Consider the following 12,668-nt stretch of genomic DNA (forward strand, 5'->3'; position numbering starts at 1 on the left):
CCCTGGAGACAGGAGAGCTATGGGTGTTGTAACTCACATTTTAGAATAAGTGTGAGTGGTCGGGGGAGGTGGGTGGTGAACCAGGCAGCCCCTTCCCTGCCTCCTGGGAGCCCTTAATGACGGGGGTCCTTGGACGTCTGTGGGGCAAAGCTCTGACAGCTACTAGGCGGTTGCGTCTGTCCCATGCACACCCTTTAGCAGGTGGTGTCTGTCGTCCCATCTCCTGCCAGGTCTGGGCTGGGGGCTGGGGGCGCAGAGGGAACAAGGCCCGGCTCTTGCCCTCCAACTGCTCATGGCCTGAAGAGAGAGAGGGAAGAGAGGGGAGAGAGAGAGGGAGGGGGCAGGGGCCAGTAAAAAATATCTCATGCACTGACAGCATCCGTTTCCCAGCCCTGGCCGCCGCGGTGTCTCAGTAAGATGAGCAGGGAAGGCGGCCGAGGGGGCACGAGAGCTCCGAACTGGCTTTGCCCCTCCTTGGGAGTCTTCAGCTGTTTCTAAATAATCATTTCAAAAAAGCATCCCCTAAACAAGCAAGCAGAAACAACACGTGGTGTGGGGAATGCCAAGGTCAAGGTTGTACAAAGGGCCAGGGCACCTCACGCTGTATCCTACACAATTCACCACAACTGTCGGGTCCTGATGTCCCCATTCTGTCTCCTTTACCAGCCCACTTGCGTGGGAATGTCAAGGAAAGACCCCCCATAAAGAAGATGATCATTTCCTTGAAGATCAATGACCCCCTGGTCACTAAAGTTGGTAAGTTACACCTGTCTTCTTGTGCTGAAATGCCAGGGCGGCTGCAGCCCTGCTAGATCTAGAAACAATAGAACAAACAAGTGGCACATGGCGTTCAGTCCTTGTTGAAGATAGCTGTGCGGAGCAGAGAAGGTGCTAGAGAGAGGTGCTCATCCCTGGGAGAGAGGCGTGGAGGATGCCGAGGAGGAAAAAAGCAACAGGTGTTGGGTCAGACCGACCCGATGACAGGGAAGCCCTCGGCCTGCCCTTCCCGGGCAGCTGTGCAAACGCCCCTCCCTCGCTGGGCTCACCCTCTCCCACCCCAGCCTGCCACCTGGGAAAAGAGACAGAGGGTTGTCTTAAAGCAGCTGCGTGCTGTCACAGCTGCACCTACAGGTCAGGACACCAGCCCCGGAAAGCCCTGGCCAGGCCGGTTGTCCTCAGATAGCACGGGGCTGGGCTGCCATGCTGAATGGGACCAGGTAGACGGACTTAGAATAAGCCCCATCCCTCTGCTCCCGGGTCACAGGAGCTCAGTTCTCCAACATGACATCAGCCTGGCTCTTGCCAGGAGTCCTTAGCCTTTTTGAAGACTCTGAGGAAAGTCTGCTGTAAGCTAAGCGTCCTCTCCAGAGAACAAAGTGCACGCACACGCACACAGTGTTTGTACATTTTGGGGCAGTCACCTCCCTGCACAGCACACAGGGCCCAGGCGCGCGGAGGACCCCTGAGGCACAGACGCCAGGATGGGATTAGGGCAGCGTTCTTTCAGCAGGAGCCGGCTTTTCTTGGCTTCATCCTCAACTCCTTTGGGGAGGGTGGGAGCCCGGGCTGGATCTGCACTCAGGGCCGAGCAGGTTCATTTCCTCTAAGGGAATCCCTGGCCGGCCAGCCCCAGGACACTTTAATGTCCAGCGGGGAGGGCACCCCCAGGTAAGGGACACAGGGTGCAGAGCCCCGAGATGACGGCTTTCTCTCTCGGCTGCTGCTCCGCCAGCCTTCGCCACGGCCCTGAAGAACCTCTACCTGAGCGAGGTGGAGATCAACATTAACGACGTGCTAGGCGTGCTGGCTTCTGCGCACATTCTCCAGCTCAGCAGCCTGTTTCAGAGGTAAGAAGCCTGGCAAGGCGCGGGGCCCGGACCAGCCCTGGGCGAGGTAGACGGGGGCCTCCTGGCCCATTCATAGACCGTTTCTCTCCGTGGGCGAGGACAGCTGGGTTTCTCTGCACCGAGCACAGCTGTGAGTCTGCAGAGGAACCGAGGCCCTAACTCGCACGTGCTGTGCTCACGGCTGAGCGTCCGCCCCAGCAGCGAGCGCCTTCCAGCCTCCCCCGGGCCGCCCACCCTGCTTGCTTGTCAGTTCAGCACGCTCGCTGGTCGCTGACCAGCCTCTCCCTGACCGCGCACACCTCCGCGGGCGGACTGAGACCATGACCAGAGCCAAAATCAAGAGACGCTCAACTGACCGAGCCACTCAGGCTCCCGGTTTTCATTAGACTTTTTTCTGCAGAGCCAACAGCAAACCTAGGGTGTAAGCAGCCAGGGCTGTGCTCAACCCTGTGGTAAGGTGTTCCTTGCTCTTTGTGTGCCTCAGTGGTTTCAGCTGTGAAATGGGGCTCATTCCATTTGCCCTATTTCCAGGACTTTGTCGGGGGTGAGGGGCTGTACTCTGAGCAGGAGCATCGGGCACAGTCAGTCACTGCCCTCAGCTCCTGGCCAGGGTGACCTCGTTCACCCTTCCTGTTGTCCTGGGAGGTGGTGCGTGACTACGTCCACTTCACAGACAAGGGAACTGAGCCCTTGTGAGGTGAGTGACTTGCTCAAGGCCGCAGGAGAGCAGCCAGAGCTTACAGGAGGTCGAGGGGCCGCAGAACCTGGACCCCAACACTGTCCGTTTCTGCTTTGCTCAGGCGGGGTGGTGACATCACCACTTGCCACGGAATGAAGCCTTCCTGCTCCCCTCCCTGAAGGGGCACTTAGTGAGGCCGGGTTTGCTGGGGGCCAGTGACCGGTCATTTTGATCCAACACACCTTCAGTCACTCATCTGCTCCTTTATGAACGATGCCTCGGGTGTCTTCAGGACACTGGGAACAGTGAGGACCAGAGGGTCAGAGTCCCCGCTCTCTAGAGCTTCCTGCCCCACAGGTCTCCAGGGCACAGGAAATGAGCAAAGTGGAATGAAGGATGGGGATCCCAAACGGAACATTTGTGTTACGTATGATTAATTTCAAGTAAACAGGTCCCTGTGATTAACCAGAACAGTTCTTAGGGCTTCCCTTTTCTGTATCCTGTAACACTGTCCCATTCCAGTAACATTTATGAAAGGGTAAGTGAACCAAATGGAAAATCGTTGATGGGATTCGCTTTTTCTAGAATATTTTGTCCCTTCCCTCCGGCTTTTCCTGGGATGTGTGCCTACTGCACTCACATCCTGAGCATCGAGCTGGTATCGTCGAACTCTCTGATTTTATAGTACCTGAGGCGATTCCACACAGAGAAGGATTCAGGGTAGCGATGGTCCGTCTGACTTGTTCCACTCTCTGCCTCGGGATCTTTATCCGAGGAAATGAAAGAATGCAAGAACTTCCTGTCCTGATCAAGAGAGGACATCAGCTGCCCTGGAGAGGGCAGGGCAGGATCTCTCCAGACTTGTACTAGTTTCAAGTTAATTTCTGGAGACTCCAAACAGCCAGATTCTACCCCAAAGACAGTTCTGAGCCAGTATCTCATTCTTGGGGCATCCGAAATGACTCCAGCCAGACACGTGATCCGGAGTCTCAAGAAGTCTTATTGGGGAGGCAGACGCCCTGTGAGCTGAGGGCTGCAGGCTCTCAGAGGCCTGGACGTGACAGCCAAGGGGACCAGAGTCTGGAAGAGACACTCCAGCATGTCATCTCGGCCTGATCTGCAGGGTGGGTGGCTGTGGGAGGTGGGAGACCAGAGGTGTAGGCAGAGCTGGGCTGTGTGGGCTCTGGGGCTAACTCCACTGGAGCAAGGTCTGGCTTTTGCTGGGATTTCTCATGCCCCCTTCATGGCCTGCACCACCCGTTTACAGCCCCACATCGCCATAATGAGAACAATATCACGGCTTCCTGATTCCTGGTTCTCTGATATCTCTGACCTGAAAGCTGGAAGGTCTGCCTCCTCTTGGAGCAGGGTCTGCAGCCTCTGTCTATCAGCCCCAGCTGCCTTACCTTGGGCCCAAATTCTTAGCCGCAGCTCACTCTCGGAGCCCTGGTGTTGGCAATCTGGGGCTGAGCTAAGAATGACAGGTGCTTCATTTTCCTTCCTCCACTCCACGACTTGCTTTAAAGGTCAGAGTAGCAAGGGCTTTGGAGATAACAAGCCCTCATTACCCGGATGAGCAAACCTCGGCCTGCCTGGGGCAGAGGGGTCTTGCTCAAGATTCTTCAGATAATTGTGGTGGGTGTCACAGGTCGGATCCAAGTGGGCCAGGCATGCCACTGCGCTGGCTCTCACCTGCCTTTGAGAGGCTGATGGTACAGTTGGCCAGGATGTGGCAGCACATGCCTCAGTGTGTGTGTGTGTGTGTGTGTGTGTGTGTGGCGTATAGTGGAACAGAAATGCCCTGGGTTACTCTGATAGCATCACAAATCCAGGTGCTGGATGAGACCTCTAAGACCATCTTAGTTGAGCTCCTGGCCAAGTGCAAAATCACCCCCGTGGCTGCTTAGGTCTGGATCCCACACCGCCGAGGTCTCCAGTGTTCGGGGGGTGTGGTGTGTGCCTGGAGGTTCCAGCTGGTACTGGTCCTTGGTTTTGTGCATTGCACACCTGCAGTGGCACAGCTGTGATCCTGCTTGCTGTGTGAGTAGACGTATGTGCATGCTTTAGGCTTGCTTTGTGTCCCCCAATCTGGGGAAGCCTGACCATTCCAGTCCAGCCTAGCCAATGAATATGACCATGAGAAGGGGGGCACACGTGAACGTGTCAGCCTCCTGGAGCACCAGTTTCTGTACCCCAACTCCAAACCCCGCTAATTCTGCTCGCATGTCTCACTGCCAAAAGCCAGCACCTGAAGAACACAGGGCCTGGTCGGGGGCAGGACCAGCACCTTCCGCACACGCCCTTTCACACCTTGGTTCCACCCCTACTACCGTCCTGGAGTTGATGCAAACCTCTGGGGTTGCCGAGTTCTCTGCCTGGGGGTCTCCAAGAACCACATTCCTCTCTCTGCAGGTGTGTGGCCATGATGATGAATGGACTCATGCCGAGCACCATCAAGGACTTCTACCTGGCCGGCTGCAAGGTGAGGATAACCTGGACCGAGCTCATCACACCTGGGGAACTTCGGGAGCACCTCAGGCTCTGGGATTTTACCCATCAGGCCCAGCTCCAAAAAAAAAAAAACCAAAACAAAAAACAAACAGACCTATCTGAAAGCACCCACTTAACTGTACCAATATTTTATTTTGCCAAGGAAACAATTTTAAAAATCACTTTTGTTTAAAAGGACATTTTAAAACCAAATTTTTTTTAAATGAGAAGTTAAAAAGCCTTAAAAATTAGGAAGACAAATAAAAGCACAGCTTTTCTCACCCAAAATAGCAGGCAATCTTCCAAGACCTTCTTGTTGGAGTCAGGTGAAATTATGTGTGTCTCCCTGCCTGGGGCCAGTCACTGTGTCTACTGGGAATAAATGATGTCATCATAAGGGTCACATTATCAGAGGAGAACACTGAGACCCAAGGAGGGGAGCAAACAGAGCAGGGTCAGTTCTGAGTTGCGGTGCTGGGCTCGAACCCCAGGCCCGATCCCAGCCTTCCTCTGTGAGGCCGCCATTGACCTGGAAACAGGTCCATCTGACTGCCAAGTTCAGTCCGTGCACAATCGGCATGTCAGAGTGCCCTTGCGATGGCCTCTAAGAAGGCACTCACTGCCTCTTTTGTCAAAGATAATGCAGTGCCCTCACCTTCACTCCATCGGACACTAAAGCATCACTCTGTGGGCAGCATCTCTGCATTCTGGTCAGCATTTCTCAGCCACTCTTTGGCTTGGGAAGGACTGTCACTCCGAGGACATGCAAGGGGTGCTAAGACCTTGTCCAGGACCATCCCTGGGAGAATGTTGTCGTTTTCTTTGGACCAGCCTCCCTTTGGGGTACACCTGCAGGCCCTTCCACGATCAGTGGTTTCAGCGTGCCACCCTGTGGTCACACCACCAGGGTTTGCTCCCAGCTCTGCCACTTGCTGGTTTTTGGATCGTTGGCAAGAGCAGCAATCTTGGGGCCTCAGTTTCTCCATCAGTAAAAATAGGGATAATAAGGAACCGACCACACAGGATTATGGTGATGATTAACTTAAATCAACCTGGTGCATGGCCAGGAGCATAGCAAACATTCCAAAAATGTTATCTGCTGCATTTTGTGTGTTTGGAAGAAAAGGTTTGAGTGTGTCTACAGCAGGACACGCCCGGGAGCCCGCTTGTAGTGTCGTCACTGGCCAGCAGAGGGCGCTGGGAGTTCGGGGATCTCTTAACGCATTGGCTTTTCTTGTCCTCAGTATAAGCAAGAGCAGCTCACCACTGCCTGTGAGAAGTGGCTGGAAATGAACTTGGTCCCTCTGGTGGGGACGCAGATCCACCTCCGGAAAATCCCACAGGAGCTGCTCCACAAAGTGCTTCGGTCCCCCAGGTCAGAGCTGGTCCCGAGGGGTGATGTGTGTGGGACCAGGAGTTGTCCCTGGGGGGATCCTGGAGCAGTAGGGTTGGTCCCGGAAGGGAGGTGCTCAAGCGGGGCACCCCCATACCCCTGATGGCCAGGCCCAGTGTTCAGCACCCGCTCCTTCCCAAACTCCCCGCCATCCTGGCCAGTCCGCCCCAGGTGGAGTGCTGGGGGGTAGTGGGGATGGATCCCTTCACACTCCTTCACTGGGGTAGGGACGCTCTGGGTGCCCGCTGTCTCGTTACCCACATGGTAATTAATTCAAAAATTGCCTAAGTAATTAAAAAAATCCTGACAACATTAATACACATTCATGGTGGTAAAGGGAAAATAGAGAAAATTAGAAAACAGAAAATAAAACCTCTTATCCTAAGTCAGTTTCTATCTTTAGCCCTGACTCCGGAACAGCTCTGACCCAGACATGCGTTTGAGCTGACAGCTCGAGCTAACAGCCAACTCTTGGGGCCCCACCCTGTGTTCCTTCAGCAGCTGCTCAAGCTAGAACCTTGGGAACCCTTCCACACCCACTTGGCCTTCACCCCGAGCGCGTCAGTAACACTCCAGGACCCAGCCCATCTCTACGGGCTTCTCTTCTTGAGCACCAGCCAGAGCCTAGATGTGTTCTCTGCACCACTGCAGGGACCTCTAACTCAGGGTCTTGTGTCTGCTCTTGACCCCCATTGAGAACGTCTCTAGCCCAAGGGCCTCTGGTGCGCGCATCTGTCCCTCCGTCTCAGCAGCCACGAGACATCCATGGGACCACCTGAGACTCCAGCCCCGCTGAGCACCTGCCACCCACAGGTGTGCTCTCCCTCCTGCCCGAAATGCCTGGTTTCTGGCTGGCTCCTTCTGGTCCTTCGAGTCATTCATGGAAACATCCCCAGTGCTTGACCTTTTAGGTTATTTCTAGTATATTACCAATATAAATACAGTATCGTCATGATCTCCTTCAATGTACGTGTGTCTATCTCGGACTATTTTCCCACATTAAATTTCTAGACATGCCATTAACGAAGTCAAAAGGACTTTCTGGGTTTGTCACAAGTGAAAAGTATTTTTAAAAATAGTCTATTTGAAAATAATTTCAAACTTAAAATAGTGAGAATGGCACAAAGACTATTTATATACCCTTTACCCTGTTTTGTTCAATCTCTGCTATTTGCTCAATTATCTGCATCAGTGTGGAGTTTCGTACCCACATCTTGCTCCTGAAGCCTCTGGGGGCAGGGTACCTACACCAGCTACAGTTCCTCCTAAATGCTTCCGTGTTTATTTGCTGATAAAAAGAACTTTTTAATGTGACCACAGTGCAATTACCAACCATACGCGATGTGGCATTGATGTTAATAGCTGACGACATTGGCCCAGCGCTCTCCTTTAGAACATTCTGGTTTAGGGCGACAGGCTGTATTTACCTGTCAGGATCTTTGGACCTCCTTACAAGGCCATTGCCAAGTTACCAGGATTGTATCCCCTTGGGGTAAACTTCAAAAGCGAGAAGTAAATCCTACTAAACTTTGTAGCTGTATGTCAGAGATGAAATGTCTACTCGTGCTCATGGCATAGAAAGCAATCAGATTTCAGAAATCAGATCTGAACAGATTCATTCCACTGTTGGTTTGAATTTACCCAGTGGCTTGCGATGTTCTCACACTTAAAGAGTAATGAGGTTGTTAGAACAGAGTTCTAATGTTGAGGGAGACCGTATTATCAGGAGCACCCCGGGGAATCTGGGCGACCTCCTGGTGTCATTCTGCCCCACTCCCTGCTGCTCCCCCCACCCCCCGCATGTGCCCTCCCCCACCCTCCAGCAGAGCAAAGGTTACACAACCATTGAAGAAAAGATAAACATGGCATCCCTTAGACTTTTCCTAACACTGTCCCTCCCTTGGAAAGACTGAGCTGTCGCACCCTCGTAGCATTTAACCAAGAACAGGGAAAAATTGTCTGACCACAGCCAGAGCCTCGGTGATGGAATTGGGTCTTACAAAATGTACATGAGGCAGGAAAAGAGGTCGAGTACATTCCACGTCAAGTGTCTAGACGCACAAGCTTGGGCAGACATGACTGATGTGGGAACAGGGTCCTGCTCCTCCCGCCCCTCCCCGGGAGCTGTCTACACACACAGTCCAGAGCCATCCCAGCGACAGGGGAAAGGGCCCTGCGTGGCCTCAAGCAAGTCATCAGCCCTTGTGCCTTGGAGGCTTTCAGCTGGCAGCACCCTGACCTCCTGTTCACGTTCCCCTAGGCAGAAGCTCCTCGGTCGCGGGGCGCCGTGGTGGTGTCAGCCCCCACCTGCTTTGAAGCTGGAGGGAGGTGGGGAACAGAAGGTGCTGGAAATCGGGGCCTGGCCATACCTGGTGCCTCGTGGGGTCTGAGACATTTACCCAGGCTCGGGCGCCTCACCTGGGCATGCTGGTTGGCTGGGGGGTCTGCCACCTTGGACCGCAGCTGATTAAGAACAAACCCTTCCAGAGCGGCTGCACCAGCTTGCATTCCCACCAACAGTGTAGGAGGGTTCCCCTTTCTCCGCATCCTCGCCAGCATCTGTCATCCCCTGACTTGTTAATTTTAGCCACTCTGACTGGTGTGAGGTGGTATCTCACTGTGGTTTTGATTTGTATTTCCCTGATGCCGAGTGATGTGGAGCACTTTTTCATGCGTCTGTTGGCCATTTGGATATCGCCTCGCAGAAATGTCTGTTCATGTCCTCTGCCCATTTCTTGATTGGATTATTTGTCTTTGGGTGTTGAGTTTGATAAGTTCTTTATAGATTTTGGATACTAGCCCTTTATCTGATACGTCACTTGAGAATATCTCCTCCCATTCTGTCAGTTGTCTTTTGGTTTGGTTGACTGTTTCTTTTGCTGTGCAAAAGCTTTTGATCTTGATGAAGTCCCAATAGTTCATTTTTGCCCTTGCTTCCCTTGCCTTTGGCGATTCACAGACCCGAACCCCTGGGGCTAATAATACAGTATATGTTAATTTAAAAAAAAGAACCTTTAGATGAGTTCACATTTATTGAGCCCCTTGAGGTAGGTGCCCTGCTCTGTGCACCATCCCTTTCAAGCCCCACGGCCCTGTGTGACAGGTGCAGTTAGTGTCCCAAGGATAAGAGGGACAATAAAACGTAGGGCTGGCTCAAGCCCAGAGCTCAGGCTACAAAGTCCAGGCTCCCTCCCTCCGCAATACACTATCTCGTCATTTGTTCCAGAGGCCACGCTGCCTGGCAACCAGACCTTAGCTGGGACTGGGTTGTCCTGGCAAGTCACATGGCCCCAGAGGGGCTGTTGGAAATGCCAGCACATGAGGGGTCAGGGATGGCCCATCCCGCTGGGCCCACTCAGGCTAGACAGCGGCCCGTCCCCCAGCTTCTGGTCATGGCGTGTGGGTCTCTAAGCCTCGTGGGAACAACGTCCATCTCAGCAGATGCTTCAGCTTTTGGGCCATTCACCTTCTCGTTCTGAAGCCCCTTTGACCTGATCTTCCTTTGGGTTTCGTAAACAGCCTTGCATAAACTACACACAGCTTTCCTGACCTCTGGGGCCTCTGGTTTTTCATTTCTTCGCCTGGGCCTTCGGCTGCCAGTTCAGTTTCTCTTCAGAGGTCAGCACTAGGTTACCCTGTTCCGTGAACTCCAGTACTATGAAAGCTTCATTCCAACTTCTGCTTTTCTGGAAGCCAAGCTCCTGGTAGACTTAGGAGAAATGGAAAACTCCACCAGCTGTCCAGTTCCTATCTATATGGAGAGCCGCCCTACAACCCAGGCTCTGTCCACTTTTCCCAGGTTTCCTGCCCATGATACCATTGGTCCTGAGGGCTCAGGAATTCCCAGAAGAAGTCACCCTTGTCCTCCATGGTGAGCCAGTCCCACAACATCTGGAGCACCATAGGGCGTGGCTCTCAAACAGCTTCTTCCTGAAGCTGATGGTTCTCTGGCTAATGGCAATGACAGCTACCAACTATTGAGCACTTGTTGTATACAGGACACTTTGAGTGGGTTATTGGCCTAACTCCTACAGCCATGCAGTGAGGTGGGTGCTGTTACCTGCGTTTTCATGTGTAGGAAAGGAAAGGATTGGCCCAGTTTCCCTGCGCACAGCATGAGAGTTGGGATTTGAACACAGGTCTGAGTGGCCTCAAAGCCCCGGGTAATCACCAGCCCGGCCCACTGCTGTGCTCTGCACGAGGACTCATTTTTCCCTATTGATAATCAAGATCAATAAGGATATTGATGGTTAGTTTTTATTGTAAAACAATTTTAAAGTGAGGAGGCGACTAGAACACACCATTGGACGCCCCTCCCAAAATGAACAGTGACATTTTGTCGTAAGAAAGAAAACATCACCAACAAAGCAGAAGTCGACCATGCTCCCTCCCCAGCATCCTCTTGGCCTCTCCCCCTCCCCAAGACAATCAGACCATTGTCCCGGGCCTGCGTGAACCCAGTCCTGTGATTGTATTCTTACTCCATTCATGCGTGTCTATAAATAATGTGTAATATCGTTTCGTAAAAACTTAAACTTTGGGGGCGCCTGAGTGGCTCAGTGAGTTAAAACCTCTGGCTTCGGCGCAGGTCATGATCTCAGGGTCCTGGGATCGAGCCCCGCATCGGGCTCTCTGCTCAGTGGGGACCCTGCTTCTTCCTCTCTCTCTGTCTGCTTCTCTGCTTTCTTGTGATCATTGTCTGTCAAGTAAATAAATAAAATCTTTAAAACAAAACAACAACAAAAATCCTTAAACTTCGAATCAATGTTCTCATCGTGACCGTAGTGCTCTCCAGCCTCCTTCATTTTCTGGCACAATGAGACGTGTTCTCCCCATGTCGATGCTTGCTTATCTCATTAGCATTTTCAATTTGAAGTTGTGCAGGCTGCCAGTGAACGGATAGAGAGCAATTTTTCATCCCCTTCCTAATAGCCATTTATTTTATTTTGCTTTTTTATTCGGGATCCTTGTTCATGCTTTCTTGTTTGCCCTGATACAGTTTTCTTCATCGTCTGTACTCAAAGGGGGGCCCTTATTATTTATGTATAATTTTCTTAAAAAAAAAAAAAAAGACACGCAGTGTCTTGTTAACATTTTTCTCTTGAACAAATACCACTTACCTCCCAATGGCTACTACTGAGCACCCGTAAACACAAGTAGAACCACCCAGATGTTCACCTGTGCTGGAGGGAAGTTTAGGATCTCTGGGTTCTGGGAAGGCCATCAGAGCTCTTGAGTAAATGAAAATATGTTAGAATGTCCTCAGCAGGAACTAGTACTTCAGGAGACTGAAACTTGGCCTAAAGATGGAGGGACTGGGGCACCTGGGTGGTGCAGTCAGTTAAACGTCCAGCTCTTGGTTTCGGCTCAGGTCGTGATCTCAAGGTCCTGAGTTAGTCCTGTGTCAGGCTCCACGCTCAGTGCAGAGCCTGCCTGACACCCCTCCCCCACCTGTACACATGCACACACTCTCTCTTTCTCTCAAATAAATAAATCTTTAAAGACAGAGGACTTTATTTGAACAATTACCCTTCATAATAAAGTAAAACCAGGCGTATCCCATCCTTATCACAAAAAAAAAAAAAAAAAGTACAACTAGGACCCTGATTCCTGGAGCCCCAGTGACTCTTCCCATGCTGCTGCCAGCTCCTCTTTGGTGAGGTCCCAAAGAACCTCCGAGCTTGGGGACCTGGGGCTTGGATTGTGCACCAGGCGTCACGCAGCTCCCCAGCCCGAGCTGGTGGTGGACTGGCGGAGTTCTGTGTGGGCACATCGTGTACCGACAGGCTCTGTGACATCCCCCATCCCTAACCCCTGTCTTTGCCCAGACAGTGGCAAATGTGACCCTGTCTAACCAGCATCAAAGCCCATGCATCTGTAGGTGGCCTGAAAACAAAAGCAAAGAGACATTCTCCTGTGGCCAGAAATAGTGTGAAAGGTGGGTGGGTGACCTCTCCACTTCCTTTAGAGTCACCATTTAGCTTGGGTCCCACCCACCAAGACCACTCAAAGTGGTGGACTATCAGAGGCTCTGATAGGTTAGGGAGCCAAACGTGCCATCCCTGTGCTCATGATGGAAGATATCAAGGGTATTAAGACCAGCTGGAATGACTTCTTAGATAATCAAGCTGGCGGGAGGCTTTGGAGCAGCTCTCCCGGAGACCTCCTTAGGTTACAGAGTTGACGTTGTAGGGAGTGACACTCCTCCTCACCACTTGTTTCTAGATAAGAAGTCTCATGTCACTGCGGGCAAAGAGTG

General features: G+C 52.2%; 1 protein-coding gene across 4 annotated transcripts in view; it reads left to right on the top strand.

Moving 5' to 3' along the window:
* BTBD16 (BTB domain containing 16) overlaps positions 1-12,668 on the top strand; it is a 43,900-nt gene that overhangs the window by 11,514 nt on the left and 19,718 nt on the right. For all 4 annotated transcript variants that reach the window (XM_032313072.1, XM_032313074.1, XM_032313075.1 and 1 more), the window contains exons 6-9: positions 667-756; positions 1,733-1,847; positions 4,939-5,008; positions 6,261-6,391. In XM_032313072.1, the coding sequence (XP_032168963.1) occupies positions 667-756; positions 1,733-1,847; positions 4,939-5,008; positions 6,261-6,391 (406 nt within the window). The remainder of the gene's footprint in view (positions 1-666; positions 757-1,732; positions 1,848-4,938; positions 5,009-6,260; positions 6,392-12,668) is intronic.

The sequence above is a fragment of the Mustela erminea genome, chromosome 14 (genome assembly GCF_009829155.1).
Source record: "Mustela erminea isolate mMusErm1 chromosome 14, mMusErm1.Pri, whole genome shotgun sequence".
Taxonomy (NCBI): domain Eukaryota; kingdom Metazoa; phylum Chordata; class Mammalia; order Carnivora; family Mustelidae; genus Mustela; species Mustela erminea.